General features: G+C 38.4%; 1 protein-coding gene across 2 annotated transcripts; it reads left to right on the top strand.

Moving 5' to 3' along the window:
• Nucleotides 1-16878, top strand: slc34a1b (solute carrier family 34 member 1b). Of its 2 annotated transcripts, none has more exons than XM_055159178.1 (13): nucleotides 1-33; nucleotides 1850-1923; nucleotides 4241-4402; nucleotides 5687-5830; nucleotides 6430-6573; nucleotides 8670-8781; nucleotides 9220-9415; nucleotides 9935-10030; nucleotides 10131-10212; nucleotides 10329-10496; nucleotides 12363-12479; nucleotides 15471-15595; nucleotides 15923-16878. In XM_055159178.1, exons 2-13 carry the CDS (start codon nucleotides 1863-1865, stop codon nucleotides 16529-16531), a joined length of 2016 nt encoding a protein of 671 aa, XP_055015153.1. In that variant the 5' UTR covers nucleotides 1-33; nucleotides 1850-1862; the 3' UTR covers nucleotides 16532-16878. The 2 variants fall into 2 exon arrangements, with proteins under 2 accessions (XP_055015153.1, XP_055015152.1); XM_055159177.1 differs by having other exon boundaries at nucleotides 5684-5830.
• The last annotated feature ends 4584 nt before the right edge of the window (nucleotides 16879-21462 follow it).

The raw sequence follows: 21462 nt of genomic DNA, 5'->3' as shown, positions 1-21462 counted from the left end.
GGCGCAGCACCACGACATACTTTATCAAATAAGGTAAGTTCTTTATCAAAGTGGTGGAATAGGTAATGGTGCAGAATGTTATAGTGTAGAATAAACCTATCAGTCTTGCTTTTATTCAGTTACAATTGTTTGGATTGCTCGAAAACACGTATGCACTCTTACAAATAACAGGCTATAGAATAATTTGTTAAGACCTGGAGTTTTTCACCGAGGGCCTCCTAATAATAATAATAATGCATATGGCCCTTTTTCCAGTCGTCTTGCAATTTCGGGCATTATTCAGTCACTCGCACTCCGTGGTGGTAAGATACAGCCACAGCTGCCCTCGGGCATCCTGGTGGAAGTGATGCAGCAAATCTGCGGCATCGGCCCCTCCGATCACCTCACACTCACGCACAAGACTAATATTAAGCAATGTAAAGACATCTTGCCAGTGGCTCCCCACTCTGGCACCTGGTAATCCCAGCGGTCTCCCATCCAAGTACTAAAAAGGTCCAACCCTCTTTAGCTTCTGAGATCTGAGAGATCAGACTTTGACAAATGAGTTTTGGCCACATCTAAACACACCAGTGCTCAGTACAGTGAGTCATTCAGATGGGTGCATTAACAGAGCCATGACAGAGCCACAGTACCTTTAATAAAACCTGGGACATTGATCTATCTGTCAGTCTGTTCCAATGTAATGTGATGTTATTCAGTTTATAGTGGAAGAATTACATTTGCATGAATATGCATTACTATTTCCATAATTTGGGCCAATTCAGCAGAGTTGTAATAATTAATAGTTGTAATTATAGACAATACACCCCAGAAAAACAATTATATCATTTTCCATTTTTCAATATGTCTCCCATCTCTAACTAGGTTAATTTCAGTTTGTCAAAACTCTAAACTGCTGTCTTTGAGGCAGTAGCCTACAGCAAAATTTGTGAGAAACTGAAACAAAGATATAAACCAACCAAATCAAAAGCTCATAATGATACAAATGTGTGAGAGGGAAGAGATGAAAGCAATCAGCATTGAGCTTATCTGATATTATGAATATGCAATAGTGCCATTTAAACACTGACAAATCGCCTGTCACTCTCTGGCAGCGTTTCATTTAAGCTTGTATTTCCTCCTCAAGTAAAAGCTAATTAGAGACAAAAACAACAGCCAGCATCATGAGCCAGGCAGAGACGCAGCAGGTACATATAAGATGCAGTGTTGAGATCAGCTGTCTTCTTCCACTGAAATGCACTCCCACTTGTCAAGAGCACGAGGTCACACACATAGATTCAAATCATGCTCAAACTTATGCGAACCTGCTGGAGGAGGATGCCACTTTCACTCCGTAATTACAGTCATTTTATCTGCTGCAATTACTGACTGCACTTCCACCTCTTTTTTACTGACTCTTCTTAGTGACAACTTAGTGCTTCCTCATCTTCAAATGGTGTCCCCAAATATCTGAAAAGGAAAAGATTTGCATTATCTTTTTTTGAAATCTTTGAGAGGAACTTTTATAGACAATGTTGGAGAGTCCGAATTCCAGCTGTTGTTGGAAATCATAAGGACAAGTTAATGTTTTTCTCATTGATTCAAATGTTTATCTTTGGAGAGGCTAAATGGTGCTATTTAAGGTGTGATTTCAAATGCTCAATCTGACCCCAAAATGAGGACAGGTGTTGATTGCAAACAATGAGGGGTATCTTTGTTCTAGTCTAATAGCTGTGCTGATAGGATTAAACAACAGGTCTTTGGTCCCCTGTTTACAGCTACTGGCGGTTTATAAACAAAATTACGCTCATAATGATTCTTTCAGATTTTCTCTATCTGTGATTTTAATTACCTGTTTTTTTCTAAGCAGTATCCAATCCAGCATGTCATCTCGGGCCATAACTATAGTGAACCCCAGAACGAGCATAGATCTTGACTACAATGGTAATGGTTCTGTATTTGTTCACTAAGATGTTTTGATTGCACAGTAAGTCATAGTAAATCTGTCATTACTGTAATATTAGCTGATGCAGTGTCTATATCACATGAAAATAAATTAAAAGGCCCATATTGTGCTATTATCTGATCTATGATATTATGTTTTTTTCTCATCACAAACATACCTGGAATTGTGTTTTGTTTAACACACAAACCCGGCATATATAGGCTGAGTTCTTCTCTCAAATAGAAAACACTCTGTTCCACCTTGTGTGTCATGTGGTTTTACAGGAACTGCTCCACTGTGTTTTTAAATTTCATTCACCTTCACATAGTCATTTAGAGTGATTTCAGCCCTGGAATTTCCAGCTTCTACTGAACTAAAGGTAAAAGAAGCTGTTAACTTGAAAACTACTACTTCATGACATCACAAGGTGGAACCGAGCATTTTAAGCTTTGAATATGTAGGCAGACTGATAATAAAGAATTACAGGAACATGTGAATGACACAAAACACAACTCCAGGTATGTTTTTGATGAGGAAACAGCATGCTTTTTGTCACTGTGAATTTTGTGTAATATAGAACCTTTAACTGCAATTTGTCACCGTCTTATATTTTTGTGCCTATTAAGTGCAGATTTGGTGGGGCTGGGCAAATAGTTTGTGAGACAAACATTTTAATTAATTAACACCATTTTCAAATCAGCTTTTTGAGCAACAGAATGTTCTCTGACTGACTGAATCAAACAGCTCATCCTGTAATGTTGATAGGCCTGGGTACAGATAAAGGAACTAGTACAATACCAAAGTAAAGTTAAAGTACTTTGGCAAAAAAATAAAAAATAAAGACAAATTTAAAAAGCTACCAAAATAAAGGTTTTATGCTTTGGGGAGCACTGTTGACAGTTGTCCGTGTAATCTCTCATTGTCCAGGTATCCATAACAAAAGAAGAACGTTCAGCTGATAGAATTTTTTTTGGCTTAAATTATAGAAAGTTACTATGCAGTACAACCACACATGAATGATAGAAACAATTTACTTTACTGAATGATATTCAAACAAATTTATCAATGTAAATGTTACTCTAGATCAGGGGTGCTCATACTTTTTCAGCATGCGAGCTACTTACAAAATGACCAAGTCATAAAGATCTACCTAATACAAAGTCAAGCAAAATGCACTGAAACACTCTGTGCCCCTTTTTTGGACCCTCACCCACAGTTTGAGAACCCCTTCTTTAAGAGAACTTCCTCTGGCACTTTACACAAAACTGTGAAAAAAGTGAAGGAAGATTTTTAAACCTGTTTTTTAAAGTTCCCAACTGGAGTTGCATTCTTTTCTGGTTTTGCAGTGATATTTACCAGCCTCTGCACATTTACCAAACCAAACGCACATCGTGACAAACACAGATGCATCTGTGCACTTTTTTAGGCAAACTTCAGCCAAATGTGGCAGTAGGTCTGTTCTGTAGACCTGCTTTGTGCCAACACTGTAACACAAATTCAGACTCGTTTTTGCTTCACGTTTCGTGTTGCTCTTCTAATCAGTCCGCACTGTGGAAGGGGCTTGTTTTCGCTGTACGCAGGAAGGAGCGAGAGCGTAAGAAGGCGAGGGGCGGCCTGCTGACGTGAGGCAGATGGACAGGTAGGATGTTTAGGAAGTTTAATCTGCCCTGTGATGCACGCTGGTACACGAGGGCACACGCTGTTGCAGACGAGCCGTGCGTAGGGAGTGTGTGTATTTGTGATGTGCCGTAGAGTCTCCGCAGGCTGCACTGAGCGCACAGGCTGCACTGAGACGCCCCACACGCTCCTGCACCCCGGTACAAGTTTATTGCCAACAGCAGCGGCCGTAATGAAATATGATCGCACTTGTTGAGTGTCAGACCGTGAGTGAGAGACAAGACCGAGTACAAACGCGAGTCCGAGACGAGACACGGCGATCTACCCACATGACCTTGGCGATCGACTGGTAGATCGCGATCGACGTATTGAGCACCCCTGCTCTAGATAATGATTAATACAAGAAAAGATACAAAAAAAAAAAAAAAAAAAACAGATATCATTCAGCCTTAATCTTCCTGCATGTGTTTGAAATGTTAAATGAAGTGAATCTTGAATCTTAATTTGAAAACATAAATCACACCCAGAAAAAAAATGACAAAGATACGTCAAAAAATATGATAAATATATCCAGTGCTTATTGTTGTCTTCATAAAATATTCATGCTTGTCACACTGTACAATATTGTGCAGTGCCAGTGCTAGTTCAAACTCAAGTTTAATTTCTTCAAGGTCATCCGCTCCTATTTCTTTCTTTCAGGGTTAAAACTGCAGCACAAACTCTCATCAGAGGACGACAGAGAGTCAGGCATCGGATCCACCCTGGACCTTGTCAGCAGTTTTGAGAGCTCCAGGCCTCATAACTATCACCTGTTCAGCCCTGTGTCAGTCACAAAGGCAGACAGGCGCCCCCTTGAGACAGGTACTTAGCATTGCAATGAAGTCCCTGTGAGTGTGGAGGGGGAGGAGGGGATCTTTGGGAATAGAGGGAGCACATGTTCATTTGATAAGGACATGAACTAAAGGCGCAGAGCCAGGAGGGGCAGGCCATCTGGGTGACACGGCTGAAGTTCTGGGTGCACCAAACACTGTGTGACTACGTGCGTGTACTCTTAATATTGGCCAGGGCAAAGATCAGAAGCAAAGTGAGACTAGTTATATTCAATGTGTCCACTGTTACCAAATAATTATATTCGGTCGACAGGGGTAATTTTGAGATATGCTGTTCAAAGGACATGTGGCTGGAAAAGTTTAAAACGTGCCTAGGCTTACTATTTATTGTGGCTACTTTTTCTTTGCAGTAGTGGGGCATTTTTACCATTTTTATCTAATAATGCAAGATTTGAGCTGTAGGGAGTAGAATAACTAACTGCTATGGATAATTATAGGTTCATTCTTACATTTATTTATTGCAACTCAGGCTTTTTAATGATACTATTTATTACCTCCGCCAAGGAGGTTATGTTTTTGCCGGCGTTTGTCTGTTTGTTTGTTTGTTTGCTTGTTTGTTTGTCTGTTAGCAACATAACTCAAAAAGGATTTGTTGGAAATGTGAAAAGGAAGAACTGATTTCATTTTGGGGGTGATCCGGAAGAAATCCTGGATTCTGGATCACTTTGAAATTTTAGTTAACATTGTGGTAAATGGGGCCAAAAATTTAGTTTCTCAATATCTCGGTTAATTATTGACCAAACCCCATGAAATTTGACTCAGGGATGGACAATGGGATCCTCTTTCATATTCCAAATTGAAAGATACGGGACAAATATTTATGGAAAACACAATTAATATGAGGGGGACTGTAGTCCTTGGCGGAGGTCTGCGCTCTCTGAGTGCTTTTCTAGTTAAAAAATAAAAAGGGATTATATCGTGCTTCATATTTTGTTATCATGACAGGCCTAAACATACCTGAAAATCTAAAACTCCATAAATTATAATTGTAGTACTGTTCTTGTCTGTAAAATAAATAGGTCTACTTATTTCTATATTTTACACTTTCAATTAAGATAAGATATGCTGTGTTATTATTAGATCTGGCAACCCACATGTCACTCAGCCCTCTCGTTCACTCTACTATGATACCTGGGTCCATCTTCATTGAGGTGATCAGAGGGATGTTGACTTGTTTTCTGACCTTAGCTGAAGACTTCTTTTTGAAGCATTTCAGGTCTCTCAGCTTGTTTACCTCATTGCCGTCTTTCAGCAGGTCTTGCACCAATCTCTGCGGCAACTCCAATTAACGTCAAGCGGCTTTTAAGCGGCCTGACCAAGATTCCTCTCCTCCTCGCTCTCCTCTTCGTTTTCGTTTGCTCGCTGGACACGCTGAGCTCTGCCTTCCAGTTAACAGGGGGTAAGTGCTGCTGCCCTGGCTGCATGGCCCAGGTTGCTACATCCTTCTTTATGTTTAACTATACCACTGAGTCAGAACACACTGGAGCTTCTCTCCTAGCACTGGGAATAAAATGTCATAAAAATAGAGTATGTAGGATGTGCTCTTGTTTAAAAAACACCTGCATAGTGATTTACTCATTATTTTATGGAGAGCGTCATTTTCAAGTTCAGAACCACTGACCAACATAGGGTTTAAGTCATAAATTGCATAAAAAAGTGGACTAAGTGAGCTCGCTACTTGGAACGCGGCAGCTAGTGTGTTAGCTAAGTCCATTTATTTATACCGTCTATGGTTTAAGTAGTGAGTATTCAGATCTGAGTCTTTTTGAGTTTATATCCAATTTTATTTAGTGGAAGGAAGCAGCAACCCACAGTGAAGGGCTAACTCATCTTAATGGCTTTTGAACCAAAACACAAAATGACAACAGTAAATACAAGAAAGATGCTGTACTAATGTCATACTTCAGATTTCCCAAAAGAAAAGTTGCATAGTGCACCTTTAAGTCTTGTTGCTCTTGTCAGTAATCCTGTCTATTGTACATTGGTGTTTTTGCACAGGGAAAGTAGCTGGGGACATTTTTCAGGATAATGCAGTACTGTCCAATCCAGTGGCCGGGCTTGTGGTGGGAATACTGGTGACAGTGCTGGTGCAGAGCTCGTCAACTTCCACCTCTATTGTGGTCAGCCTAGTGGCTTCAGGCTGTAAGTACAGACAAAATACATTAAAGGGCCATATTATGCTATTTTCTGATCTGTTATAAAGTTGTTTTCTCTTTAAAAACATACCCATAGTATTTTGTTCACACATTAACACGCAAATCTTGCATATTTATGTCATGTCATGTGGTAATACAGGAAGTGAGCCACAGTGTTTTTAAACTCCATACACCTTCACTAGAATCATTTCGATAATTTCAGCCCTAAAAATGCCAATTTGTACTCAACTAAAAGTAAAAGGTACCTGTTAACCTGAAAACTACCAATATCTGACATCACAAAGTGGAACAGAGCATTTGGAGCTTTGGGGATATAGCCATATTAATTATAAAGGGTTACTCAAACATGTGTGAGTGAAGCAAAACACAACTCCAGGTATGTTTTTAATGGGGTAACATTATAACATTGCTTAAAGCTCACAAAACTCAATTTTGCATCATAAAGAACCTATAATAAGAAAATATATTTATTTCCTGGGAAATGATATTTGTGGAAACCACTCTGTAATTCTTAATAAAACACAGGATCATGATAGAAATGGAAAAAGATGCCCCCATGTATCTATGGTGAAGACAAAAAACACTGATTGATGAGCTGAAAATGTACTTTGTGGTGCTGGGATTTTGGCTCAGTCCCAACCATCTTTGAATAAATGATCATCCTATCAGGCTTACACATTATTGCTATCTACAGTGCTACATCCAAAAATATATTTATGTAAACAAATAAATTATTAAATGGCTCTGAGGGAGATTATGTATGCAATTATACATGTACAAAGAGTGCTACACTGCAGTGGGTCATTACAGCACTATTGCACTTGTGAGTGCTTGAAATAAACAAGACTCTTTTTCTAATTACAATACTGGGCATTACACACCAAAATATGTGCTGTTTTAGTATTTATGGAAAAATGAGATTATGTTTAGCTATGCATAACGTAACTCAACAATGTTCATTTTATTCATTTATGTTTGCGTAAAATTGACGGAGCCTCACTAAGACCCATGGTATCAGGAACAAGCCTCAATCACACATAACTCCTAGAGGAAATAAAATGAATTTGTTAAAACAGAAACTTCAGAAAAACATTTCAACTTCTAACTTTGTAGTTTACACCAGCAGCAGCAGATGTTTTGGGGGTACTGGCATGTTGCATTCACTCGGGTAAGATGTGCTCTGCGATTTCTCTATTGAACTGTTGTGCCTCTGGCTTTTTCCATTTCTGCTAATGTACCCTGATACACTGCTTCTGTGGGCTCAAAATACAAGCAGCACTTGTTTTGATAGATCTAAGGACCATAGACTTTAGTGGGAGTTTGGATGAGCCCAAACAGTCCTTACTCCAGCAGAAATCTTTGAAAAGTCCTTTCTTGTCCTAATTTGAGTTGAAATTGCTCCTGAATTACCACTCTTGCTGACTCACCTGAAAGTGTCAACAGCGTTTAACTGGGTTTAGATGAGAATTACTGCAGTGATCCAGCATTTCGGACAGGGATCAATCAGGATCAATATAAGCCTAGTTTGCACACATTAAAATATTCTACAGTGTCTATATTTTACGATGCTTTACGGACCATTACTGTCCAAGGCCATGACCTTAACTGACCTGTGTAAAATGAGTGCCTGCCCCCTGTCCTTCCTTTTCAGTCTACGGTGTTAAAGTGATTGAGATCCTTGGGCCAAGGTTTTCCCTTCAGTTCAAAGACTGATCAAGAGAGCCTTTGAGAAGATTATAGCTAATTATATAGACTAAAAAAAGCTAAAGCAGTACGTGGGTAATTGTGTTCTTTTGACTCGTAGTGTGTCTGTGTCAATCACAGGTCATTATTAAAAGCAGTATTACATAGGCTGAGCTGCATAGTTTGAAAAATAGAATGAATATTGTCTAACCTTTGATCACCATGACTGCATTTGCTCATTAATATAATTTACATAATGTATTACTGTTCACACAAGCTGTTAACCTATTTCCAGTGTTGAGTTTTGAATACTTGCAGGTATGTGACTAAAATCTTAATGCTATGCTTGAAAAGGTGAGGTTTCCTTGTGTGTGTGTGTGTGTGTGTGTGTGCGCACAGTGCTGGAGGTGAGGCTGGCTGTTCCGATTATCATGGGAACCAATATTGGGACTTCAGTCACGAATACCATTGTGGCCATGATGCAAGCAGCGGAGAGGAGCGAGTTTGAGCGGTAAGTGCAGGTGGTGCAAGACTAAAGGGGAGAGGAGCTATACCATTACTGAAATTCAAAACATGATAACTGCAAAAGAAGTGTGGAAATGCTAAAAATGTCAAGTATTTAGTGAACTAAAAGAAAACATCTGCTGCTCCATCTCTGTCTCTTCATCTTCCTGAAAACAAATTGACATAACTGTGATAATAATGGCACTCATCATCTCTGCAGTGCCCACACGAGTCACCCTTTGGCATAAAACACACATACAGATGGTAATAAAAATGAAGAAATAAGTGTATTACTTTGTCAGGAATGTTTCACAGTATGGTATTAAACCTTTTTATCCAGGCAGAGCAATGGCATATTCGTAGAAACAAACAGCCGACATAGTGCATCTTTAAGTATGAGAAATGGGGGTTAGTAGGTTAATTTGATGTGTGTGACCCCCTTTAGGGCATTTGCAGGTGCCACCATTCACGACTGCTTTAACTGGCTCTCGGTGCTGGTGCTGCTGCCTCTGGAGGTGCTCACTGGACTCATGACACGGATGTCCCACTGGATGGTCTCCGATCTCAGTCTTCACACAGGACAAGATGCACCCGAGCTGCTTAAGGTCATCACTGAACCAGTCACTAAACTCATCATACAGGTAAACAACACTGCAGGAACTATTTTCTCAGAATAAACAATTGAAACACCAAGCTATTATCTAACTTATATTTTGTTCTGAATGTTATAAATTTGGAAAGATGTGTTCTGGATTTGAGCAACTTTTTTATCAGGTGTGGCTGGATCGTCTTAAGTTAGGACAGAGGATTTTCACTCTTTATTGTCCCTCTCCCTTCTAAAGTCGAACAGACCTGGCTGGTCAGACAGGTGGAATCATAGTGTTATCATGCATCATGGTGGATGAGCAGATGGCTCCATATTCAACTCCCTTTCTGTGTGAAGTTTGCATGTTCCTTCCTGTGTTTGGGACAGTACTGTGGTGCCCACTCCTAACTGCCCCGGTTGCCCCAACAGCTTTGAAGAATGGGTGCAGAGGACACCTTTCTTCAAAATTAACTGATATTACTTATTTTTGCCAAAAAAAATCATTGCATCCTCTCATTTTGAATTTGATTATTATTGATTATCAGCCCACTATTAAGGCTGTCTTTTCTTTCAGCTGGACAAATGTGTGATCACAGGAATTGCTATGGGCAACGAGGGCATGAGGAACAGGAGTTTGGTTAAGCGACTGTGCCAAACTGACCTTGTTAGGGTAACGTCTCTGCTGTACTTTGTATTTTAAATAGAAACACTGTAAATATTTTATCTATTTCACACGTACATGTTTTTTTTTACAATTTCTTCTTTTGCAGCCCATTGTGAATGCCAGCCTTGAATCTTGTAATCCTCCTTATTATAATTCAGAGGTTGGCAATGAGCTCTATATTCAAAAGTGTGAGTTTTTACAGTAATGTTCCCCTAACCACCCACACCTATCTGCACAAACAATGTACTTTAAGGCTGTTTTTCTCTCTGGTTATGAGGTGTTTTCTGTTGCTGTCCCCCTGCAGGCAGGCACTTGTTTGCATCCACACAGCTGTCAGACCTCACCATAGGCCTGGTACTTCTGGCTGTCTCTTTGGCTGTCCTCTGCTCCTGTCTGTTGCTCCTGGTTAAGCTCCTCCACTCACTCCTCCAGGGACAAGTAGCAAAGATCATTCACAAAGTCATCAATACAGGTACTTCTCTGTTATTTATTTGGCTGGACTGTTCAAAAAATTTGGTATTAAAGGTCCTATATTAGGCAAAATTGGCTCTTGCAAGCTTGTCATGTTAGAATAGCCTAATCAAAAACATTGTTTTGTTTCATTAACACATTTGAGTGACTCTTTAGTGTGTCTACATCTCCAAAGCTCAAAATGCTCTGGTCCACCTTGTGATGTCATGAACCGGTTGTTTTCAAGTTAACAGCTATCTTTTACCTTTTACTCAGTGGTGATATGCAGTTTCAGGGCTGAAATGATCCAAATGACTCCTGCGAAGGTGTATGGGGTTAAAAAACACAGTGGAGCATTTTCTGTATTAGCACATGACATCACAAGGTGGAACAAAGTGTTTTCTGTTTGAAAGAATGACTCAGTGTAAATTTGCTAGGTTTTTGTGTTAAACATGTGTGAATGAAACAAAACACAGCTGCAGGGATATTTTTGATGAAGAAACATTATAACATAGATTAGAAGATAGTGTTAAATGGGCTATTTAAACATATCTATCTCCATGGAGACAAACAGGCTAGTTACAGTTCAGAACTGTGAAAAGACAAGTCTGCTCAAAGCAAGAATGTATGTTATTCAAAATTTTTTTGCAATTGAAACACTTATAGGTAAGTTTAATGCAAACAGTTTCTTTTGACTTCTTTTGAAGTGTGGATGAACTAAGAACTGAGTGCTGACTAGGGAAGTCATAATGTCAAATTTCTCCGTACAAAAAGAGAAGCAAAAAAATAAGATAATGTATAACAATGTATGTCCAGTAATTACGATTACTGATTACCAAAGTTGCAAAGGTTGATTGATTTCTGTGACAGGTGTAGTCAGACTTTATTCCAGAAACAATAACAAACAATAAAAAACATGCATACTTTTTCAGGACTGGCATTGGAAGTTGGTACACAAATATATTTCTGTTCATAGTTATTTCCCCCCTTACTGTGCCCTAGTTGCTTGAGTTATCTCCCAATGATACAGACTCTTGCACTAAAGTAAACATTACCACCCTGCCCTCAAAATTTCATCATTTAACTTTTTCTGTTGTGTAGGTAACAGACGCAATAAAACTTTATAACAAAAATTTGACTCTTAGACAACTGGATTATATGTTTACAGGTTTTTGCTCATATTTATGCAGATGGTGTTCCAATCAGTTCAGCCAGACAGGACCATACACTCACTACTCAGGGATGCAGGCGTATGTTTGGATGCAGTTTTCTCATTTGGAGAATGTAATATAATCCCAAACTAATGGCTCCCTTGCTATAAAACTGAAATTGGTTGGCTGGCCACTGCTCATTACAGAAGCTGCTCCCTTCTCAACAAGAGAACACTTATTTACAACAATAATTATGCATATCTATATAGTAACCATATGCAGTTTTTCATTTCTCTTCTTTAAAGGTGCTATATGTAACTTTTCTGGTGTTTTTTTCTGACAACTGCTTGCCTCCATGGACATGTTTTTCATTATTTTTGCATTAAAACCACTGTAATGGAATAAATCTAAAGTAAATATGTTTAACACCATAATGTGTAACATCCCTAGCAAAATGATGTCGTATCCTCCACCAAAAAGTGACATAGTGTTAAAAAAACATTAAAAGGTTCTAATAAATTTTTTAGACCAAGTGAGAATATTTGATGTGTTGATGCTGTTTTAGTGGGTCTAATTAATTTATTAGGATTATAGGAAGTACAGTGATATATATGGGACAACAACAGAAAGAAGAAAGCATGGAGTGAGTTAGCCAAAGTTTTACTGGACCTTTGTACTTATGAAGATGTTATTTAAATATCTCTCTATTTCATGAACAAGATCCTTTATATTTTTAGATTTACCTGGTCCATTTGGTTGGCTCGCTGGATATGTGGCCATGTTTGTAGGTGCTGGGGTCACTTTTGTAGTCCAAAGCAGCTCTGTCTTCACCTCTGCCATCACACCTCTCATAGGTATGTAGCATTCATGGTGTCCATTTTACACAGTTTATTAAAATCCTTCCCAACCAGGATGTCTTAGCTATAGTGCAGCAATAGCCACATTTGTTGTAAAGACTTTTCAAGATTCCAGGATTTATTGTCATTGTCACAAGTAACAACAAAATTACAATTAGAGCTTAAACAGTTGCTATAATGCTATTCATAAAGTACAAATCCTTAGAATGTATACACACTTGCAGATGTTGTGTCAGTGAGTAAAAATTCACACTGATTTTCATTATAAATTGCTTATGAGTTTACAAGGAACTGTTTTGGCACTTTACCAGAAAAAACATGTTTTATTCTGCTGGGGATTCCAAAGCAGGATTTATTTAATTTGGTATAAATGATTGAAATGTGATAAAAAAAATAAAAAAATAAAACAGTGGTTCAGTATTTGCTTTGGCTTTCTGATGAATAATATTACCCTGTGAGTATTAAATAGCTCATTACACCCTTGTTATTTTACAATTAGCAAAAGCAGGTTTATCACATAAGAGATACATTTAATGGACCCTTGCTTTTAATCAATGCTGTATACGCTTTAATAAACTGTATCCTAACAGTAAACCATGTAAAATGAATACAACAAAGTAGAGTTCAATTTTATTTCATCTTGAGATTACACAGAGTGACCTGATACTGCAGCTAATGATCACTACAATGATCATGAATGTGAATTTAAAGAAGTATGTATTAATATTGAACACCTCACCGAGCCCTGCCCCAATGACCCTAAGAAGGAGCAACTCTTCAGTGAATGACAATATCTGTGATGTGAGCCCACTTCAAATGTAATCCCAGTGTATCAGAAGAACAGAGCTGGACAGATATAGTGCTGCAAACTAATGTGCTCTCTGGTTCTGAATACTAATGTTTGAGAAGAATAACTAGAACATTGGGGATAGCACATTTGTCAAAAGAGTGTATTTTTTAGAGATAGACAATGTACGACCAACCAAACAAAACGAAGTAAAATCAACAAATTAAAAACGGGTCTATTCTGTAAATACTACATGGGGTAAATACAGTGTTGTCATGGTGCATCTGTATTGCTCTCTGAAAGGGTCACTAAACAGCGTTTTGTACAATAGAAATTTTAATTATAATACAACTAATAGTGATTTTTAATCAGACAAAACAAAATATAATCAAGAAATGTGATTAATCATTACAGGAAAGAAAAATTATTATTTTTTCATTTATTGCTTTATTTGCCTTGGATCCAGAATGAACACTTCTCCAGTATTTACAAAGAGATATCATTCTGAACATACCAGGCAAAGTATTTATAGTGTGCAAGTGTATCATACCATTTAGATAAAGTAATAACAGGTGGCGGACCCTCCAATAGAAATGTTTTGCTGTGCATCCTTAAACTCTGATTTGTTTAGTGTAATTTATGACCTCACTAAAGAAGCGCTCCTGTTCACTGGGATTAACATTTCCCAGTTTATGTTTCTTTCCCCCAAAATAACATGAACATGCATTTTTGGATATTCATCAAGTCACATAAATAAAATTTGAGCAGTTTATATGAGCGACTCAGCAGCGTCTGCCGACTGACATCTGCAATGAAATAATGCGCTGTATTTAACGGATCATAAAATGGACTGAGATAGACAAGCTCATAAATTGAACTTTTCAAGGCCTTTGCTTGCTGCACTAGAAGGATAAAATATTGCTGTACAGCCCCTAAACAGACATTTAATATAATAAATCATTAGTTCTGCATTGGCAAATTGTTTTGCTCTATTATTTAGAGAATGAAGCCTTTTCTTTGTTGTTTTTTGATTGCTGTAAAGACCCAATCAATTGTGTTTCCATTTTGCTATTACCTCAAAATTGCTTTCTGACTAATAAGTAATTAAGCAAGTCAACCAGGGGCATATTTTTTATTATTAAATGAGGTTTGTATATGTTGCATAATCATTACTTTGCTAAAGGCAGAAACAGTGACAAATGCACTGGGACTTTTTCATTTTCAACTGGAATAATTAAGCAGCCAGAGGGGTCGAGCACACAAAGGAATCTTTCTACTTTCTAATCACCGCCTATGCTATTTTCAGTACAGCCTTATTATCATTATTATTATTATAAAGCCATATTATCCCCATTTAAATATTTAAGTTATAATGTTGTTTTTTTCTTTCTTTGTTCACTTAATACTAATTATGTATACATTGTACAACAGTGTTTCGCATTAATATAACAGACTATGGTGCCCTCCCTTAGTCTTACTTTTGCTCATATGGTCTACAAATAAGATGAACAAAAGAAAAACAAATACTTTATCACAGCAAGTAGAAACTACATTTTATTTCCAATCAGTCCTTTTTATCAGCAGAGACAAAAAGACATTTACTATACTCCAAAATGTGCATTAAAGATCATATATTACGCAAAATTGTCTCTTGTGAACTTTACGCCATGTTATAATGTTGTGTTTTGTTTCATTCACACATGTTTGAGTAACCCCTTTTTTATTAGCAGTCCGTCTACACCTTCACAGCTCAAAATGTCAAGTCATTGTCACTGATGACCTTGTGATGCCATATAGTTGTAATTTTTAAGTTAACAGTTATCTTTTACCTTATGTTCAGTAGAGACCAAATTCCAGGGCTTTATAGAGTGTAAAAGCACAGTGGAGCACTTCCTGTACTACCACATGACATCACAAGGTCGAAGAGAGTGTTTTCTGTTTGAGAAAAGAACTCAGCCTAAATATACAGGATTGTGTGTTAAACGTGTGAATGAAACAAAATACAACTCTGGGTATGTTTGTGATGAGGAAACAACATTATAACATAGGTAAGAAAACATTGTAATATGGGCCCTTTAAATTACATAAATCAAATACTGTGCCACCGTAGTCCTAGTGGAAACCTGTTCAAAACACTACTATTACTGTCACAAATAAACATGTACTAAATTTCTTTCATTTGGTGCTTCATTTCATCTCAGGAGTGGGTGTGATTGGTTTGGAGCGGGCCTACCCACTCACTCTTGGCTCCAACATCGGCACCACAGCTACAGCTCTGCTCGCTGCTCTGGCCAGTCCTGGGAACAGACTCGCAGCTGCCTTACAGGTGAATTCTGCTTTCATCATTATTTTTAATTCAGGACCAAAAACACTGGGGGCCTCCTTTGCACTTGTCTCCTTCGGGGCAGGTGTTTTCATGAATATATTTTACACCTGTTTTCCGCTAAGTGAAGAAGATTAACACACATGTAAGGGAACAACTGGGAAATCAAGAAAAAAGCTTAGATATATTTCAAATTAGCGTATAAATCAGGGGAGACTTGTCGGCAGGTTGTGCACGTACAATATTGTTTACAATTGACTGACATAAACATTATAATATGGATTCTCTCGTCTTGAGAAATTGTTTCATAATCCTCTGTTTTCTCCACAGATTGCATTGTGTCACCTTTTCTTCAACGTGCTTGGCATAATCCTGTGGTACCCCATTCCCTGTATGCGCTTTCCCATAAGAATGTCCCGTGTCCTTGGCGAGCGGACTGCCAAATACCGCTGGTTTGCAATCCTCTATCTTCTGATTTTCTTCTTGGCGTTGCCCTCTCTTGTACTCGGTCTGTCCTTGGCGGGCTGGCAGGTGATGGTTGGTGTTGGGGCTCCGTTTGTGGCCGTAACAGTTTGTATTACTTTGATAAACCTAATGCAAAACTATAGTCCGGGGCGTCTTCCCAGCATGCTCCAAAACTGGGACTTCCTACCTCCTTGGATGCGCTCTTTTAAACCACTGGACCGGCTTATCACCAGGGTAACTGTGTGCTGCCGCGGCGGCCAGGGCCAAGACAGAGATAGTGGGGAAGAGGGGAACAGCGAGGAGAAATGTGTCCCTAGAAATAACACAACTGACAACCAAAGGACTGTGCGAGCCAACCGTAATCTACACCTGGCATACGAGAACCCCGTCCTGCAATATTTAGATGAGGGCCCCACAGCTGTGCCAGTCCTCAAACTAAAAGGCTTGGAGAGGTGTAACAGCACTCCATTATAGCTCTTTCACAGCAGAAACTTTACAGAAATCCTTTTAATTGCAATCATACGGAAACTTTTCTGAGTGATTCAGTACTGGCTTTCCAAACAGGTGCACATCATCAGTGTCACATTTAGGTTTGAATAAAAGTGTAGCTATAAATCCAGGAACATCTGTTGTAAAAGGCTATTTCTTTACCATCAACAGATTGTAAAGCTGATATTACCATTTTTATTGGACACTGGAGATGCATTCAGTACACAATGGGTCCTTGTCAGCCGATCTGTGTGGAAGATTTAATGTGAAAAGCTTACACAACAACATGCAAATTGTTATTCTTTGTTACTTTTGCAAATGAAATCCAACTACATCTCAGGGATTGTAATTTTGGCACTTAAGATTACGATCACAAATCATTTGAACTTTGAAAAATAATTTATCTCAAAACTTGGAGATTGCATTTTTTGTTTCTGCCAGACTTGATTAAAATGCCATGGTATACAGATTAAAAGAACAATATGTTTTCATTTTCTCTCTGATTGCAATTTTTTGTAAAACAGCACCAAAGCAACTCAGCAAAATAAGTACTGTACTCTGCATTTGACCCATCCTGCAGTGCCCCTCGTGCCCCTGTCAGAAGCAATGGGCACCTACAATCACAGTGCCATACGTTGGAACCATCTCCATTTAGCATGTTTCAGATCAGGGGTGTTCAAACTATGGCCTGGGAGAAGATTTGTTGGCCCAAAATCACTGATCACTGATAGTCCTTTTCTCTATCACCGCAACCTCAATATCATCTCATTGCTTTGTGATACAGACCTAAAATGTGTGTTCCAAGACTTTTTAAATGTGTTGTGCTCTGTCAATATTATGTCAAATGCATCTAACCTGAAAGTTTCACTGTACTAACCACCTGTCTGCAGCCCTCCACTATGAATAGGTTTCTACATGTGATTGATGGTGCCACCCAGCAGGCATATTGTTAATTATTAGCTTGGTCGACTTTTGGAGCAGGTCAGGAACTATGCTTAGTGCTTTGTGAATTTATTCATTAAACCATCACAAATTAACCATTGACAAATCTACTAAAATCTTTACCCATTTTTTCACCAAGGACAGACTGTTCACTTGCGGCCTAGTAAATCCCACCCACAACAGATGCGATGATGAACACATAATTTGTCTTCATTCTACCTATCAGAGGTCGTAATTTTATGCCTGATTAGAGTTCCAGCTCAATGGATTCAAGATCTGTCCAGTCCAGATCTGAATAGTACATTAATGTAATAATATATGTTTCATCTTTCAGTCACAGTATTTTTTAGGGGTTGGGGTTCCATCGCCTGCTTGTTTTTATGGCTATGTCAATGTTCTGCCTGGAAACAGTATGACATTAAACAGCTCTACCTTACATTTATGCAACTACAGGTGGATTTATAGCTCAAAATAGCTACAAAAACAGGCACTGACAGTGAAGAGGGTTTTCTCTCCATAGATCTGACCTTTAACTTTGTCTTATTTAGTCTTCATGAAGATAGAAAGGTTTAATACCATACTGTGAAACATTCAAGGCAAAGCAATAACATCTACATGGGGAAAAGCGCTTGGCAGACCCTCAACCAGAAAAGTTACACAATGCACCTTTAAATAGCCATTTAGTAGTCCCCTTCAGTGACTCTGAGATGATGAAGCTCTGAATACTTTCACTTTCCTGCTTTAATCCACTGTGGGTGACAGTTTTGTTTGAGTCAGAAAGAGACAGTTCAGAAACAAGGCCAGTGCTGCCATTAGCCTGAAGTCTAAAGATAAAACCTCTCGAAAGTGAATGCATCTTGGATCTGTTTGCTCAAATACCCACAGTTATATAAGCTCTAGTGGGCGACTGCAGCCACTCAAAACTACAAAAGCCTTCAAAGGCAATTTCTTGGTGATTTTGAAGTTTTTACCCCCCCTCCCCAAAATTTGAATAATGCAAATATTTCCATACACGGATATCAGCAAGACTTTAATGCTGCAATAGCTGTATACATTCACGTACTGAGGTTTTGATAGAACCTGTCAATGGTGTTAGCTTGTTCAAAGACATCACCGCTTACTCTAAAGATGCTATTTGTTTCAACTGTCTGTCTCATCATCACGCTCTGATCCTGCCCTTAAATGAGTTGCTGCTTTCCACACGTTAGTCTGGGCTTAAATTGCATCATATTGCGGGGTCTATTGTGAACCCCGGAGGCGCTTTTAAAATCAGGGGTTGAGAGGAGAGAAAATGCTGTCATAGCCTGAAAAATTGAGTTGTCTAGAGAAAGAAGCAATATGATTTCTGTGTGCAGTTAACAGTAGAATAAGCAGCCGTATGGTGTTGATCCAGACCTGGTTTTGTTTTGGCAAATGCAGAGTTCCTGTTGATTTACAACATGGATCTGAAGCTGTCCCCGGTCTCCTGCTGAATAGTGTTACTACCAGATAAACACCACTTTGTATTCAGAGCTAATCCCTCACTATTAATGCCTCTGAATTAGTGTTTCTGTGACTTTTGCACATTCATTATATCTCAAGGCCAGCTCATTTGCACTCTCTTAATGCATTGTGCTTAAAATGGTTGGACTTTTAGGATCATATTAAATTCCTCCCTATTTTCTATTTTTTGCCCTATGCTTTAAAGGTACATTGTGTAAATTTTAAACCTTTCTATCATCATGGAGACCAAACCAGGCGAAGTTACAGGTCAGATCTTTGGAGTGGCATGTATTTTTGAGCAATAAAACCACTTATAATTGAATAAATGTAAAGTAGATCTGTCATACTGGGGAACATCCCAAGCAGAGCAGTGACATTTCCTTAGAAACAAAAAGGTGACGGACCCACTACTGAAAAGTTACACTGTTTGTATTGGGGATAAAGAAAACGGAGCAACATCCAGTGCCTTATTCCCAGACTATGAGTGGGGTCTGTGTTTAATGAGTTTGCTTGTTCTCCTCATGTCTAGGTGAGTTTTCTCAGAGTACTCCAGTTCCTGCCCCCAAAAACCTAAGACAAAACATGCACAATAGGCTAATGCCCCTGCTAAAGCTAACTTAAACCTAGCTCAAATTTTGCTTTGCAGACACCCACTGCTCCTGACAGGATGCCCGGCAGCGCTGAAGGATGACTCAAATGCAGATTATGCCTTCGGGGACAATAAAGTGTACCTTAACCTTCAGCAAATTGTCTGAGCTGGGAATAGATTTCACAATGCAGAGGTGTCCGATCCCCTTGGTTATAAAAGTGCTGGAATATCATCAAAATTAAGGATGATTTATTATTTAAAGATGCACAACGTGACTTTTCTAGAGCTCTGAGTCCGCTATGTTAATTGTCTCCATGGAGATCTTATTGCTGTCTTGGTTGTCCCACTGTAAAGCTTTAAACTCACCTATTTCAACAGAGCCAAGCTTCCAGTCATATCTTTTGAGAGGCGAGTCTGCTCATGGTGAGAATGCATTTTTCTTCAAGGTACTGTTTGGCAATAAAAACACAAGTCTAAGCAATAACATCTCCATGGAGACAAGTGGATGGCTGACACTCCACCAAAAAAGTACATATTGCACTTTTAAGGTAGAAGTTACAAGCCCTTTCACCCTTTTCTTTTGCAGTGTGCAAACAAAGCATTTCTTCATATGCTGATTCAACATTACTGCTCTATCACACTTGCTGGAACAGTTCTCATAGGCATAACTATAATCAGTACTATAATTTAGTCATTTTCAACCCAAAGGTATATCCACTGAAACAGACCTACACTCACATAGACAAGTTTAAACTCCATAAAGCTGAATATTGTAAAATCGGTGTGTTATTGAGAGGCAGAGTTACAGAGTTTCCCAGGTGAAAACTCACTGTTCATTTGGCTCATGGCTGTTGTTTAGTCAGTGTTGTGTGAATCTGCCCGGAGACAAGTTACTGCGCTCTGACAGGCTTTTACTTTCACATAATACAGTTAAGTTTTATCATTTATATTTTTAAACTACACATTTCATCTATCTTTATATGCTTGAATGTGAACTTCATTAAATGATTGTGATACCTTGACTTATGTTGTGAGATTAATAGGTAGTAGTATATAGATAATGGCTGTAATATAAACCAACAAAGATGTCATAAAAATTTGATGTGGTAGCTGGAGGCAAAAAGAAATAATCTGTGTCACATGGATAGAAATAAATTGAAATGTCTTAAAAGTTCTTTATTATTTAAAGAGACACCAAAAGTAGTCTACGCCAGTTTTGATCACGTTGTGTAAATTGTGTTACTAAAGAAGACACATATTTATCACCTACAGATGAGCTAATTTATAATGTTTTGACAAATGCAAGCCCTGCTACGATAATTACTTTATCGACTTTAATAACAGATACACAGATACTTTACAGATGGGATAATAGTTTTCAGGGTTCAATATTATTATTTTTTTATTAGTACCAGTGGAGAACTTTTTTTCTACTACAATGAGATTTCAGGTGTAGAGGGTCGGTAAAATAAATTGTATGACTACTCATTGAAATGACAAACTAACACACAGGTAGGCAGTGCGATTTCAGTTCCTACTGATGAATGCTGCCGTTATGACTTTGGGCAAGACACTTAACCCCCTGCGCCCCCATTGTCTGTGTGTACACTGGTGTATGAATGTGTGTGTGAATGGGTGAGTGGTTCCTTGTTGTAAAGCGGTTTGAGTGGCTGACCATATGTGATTTATAATAGTTTTTGGAGATAATCAAATGGTTTAAATATTATCATTTATATTTTCTTCTACAATATATCTCACTTTTTAAAACTACTACCACTATTTGTCATAGAGGTCAAGGCAAATTCCAAAGAGTAGTACAGAAAATGTAGAAAATATTTAAAATTTAACTTTGTCAGTTACAATTTACCAAAGGAGTTCATAAAAAGTCACATTTTGAGAGTAC

The sequence above is a fragment of the Boleophthalmus pectinirostris genome, unplaced genomic scaffold (genome assembly GCF_026225935.1).
Source record: "Boleophthalmus pectinirostris isolate CB_2022bp ecotype Guang Dong unplaced genomic scaffold, ASM2622593v1 HiC_scaffold_23, whole genome shotgun sequence".
NCBI classification, from domain to species: Eukaryota; Metazoa; Chordata; class Actinopteri; order Gobiiformes; family Gobiidae; genus Boleophthalmus; species Boleophthalmus pectinirostris.
Note: the sequence above shows the minus strand (reverse complement) of the source record. Positions and strands in the feature narration are given on the sequence as shown.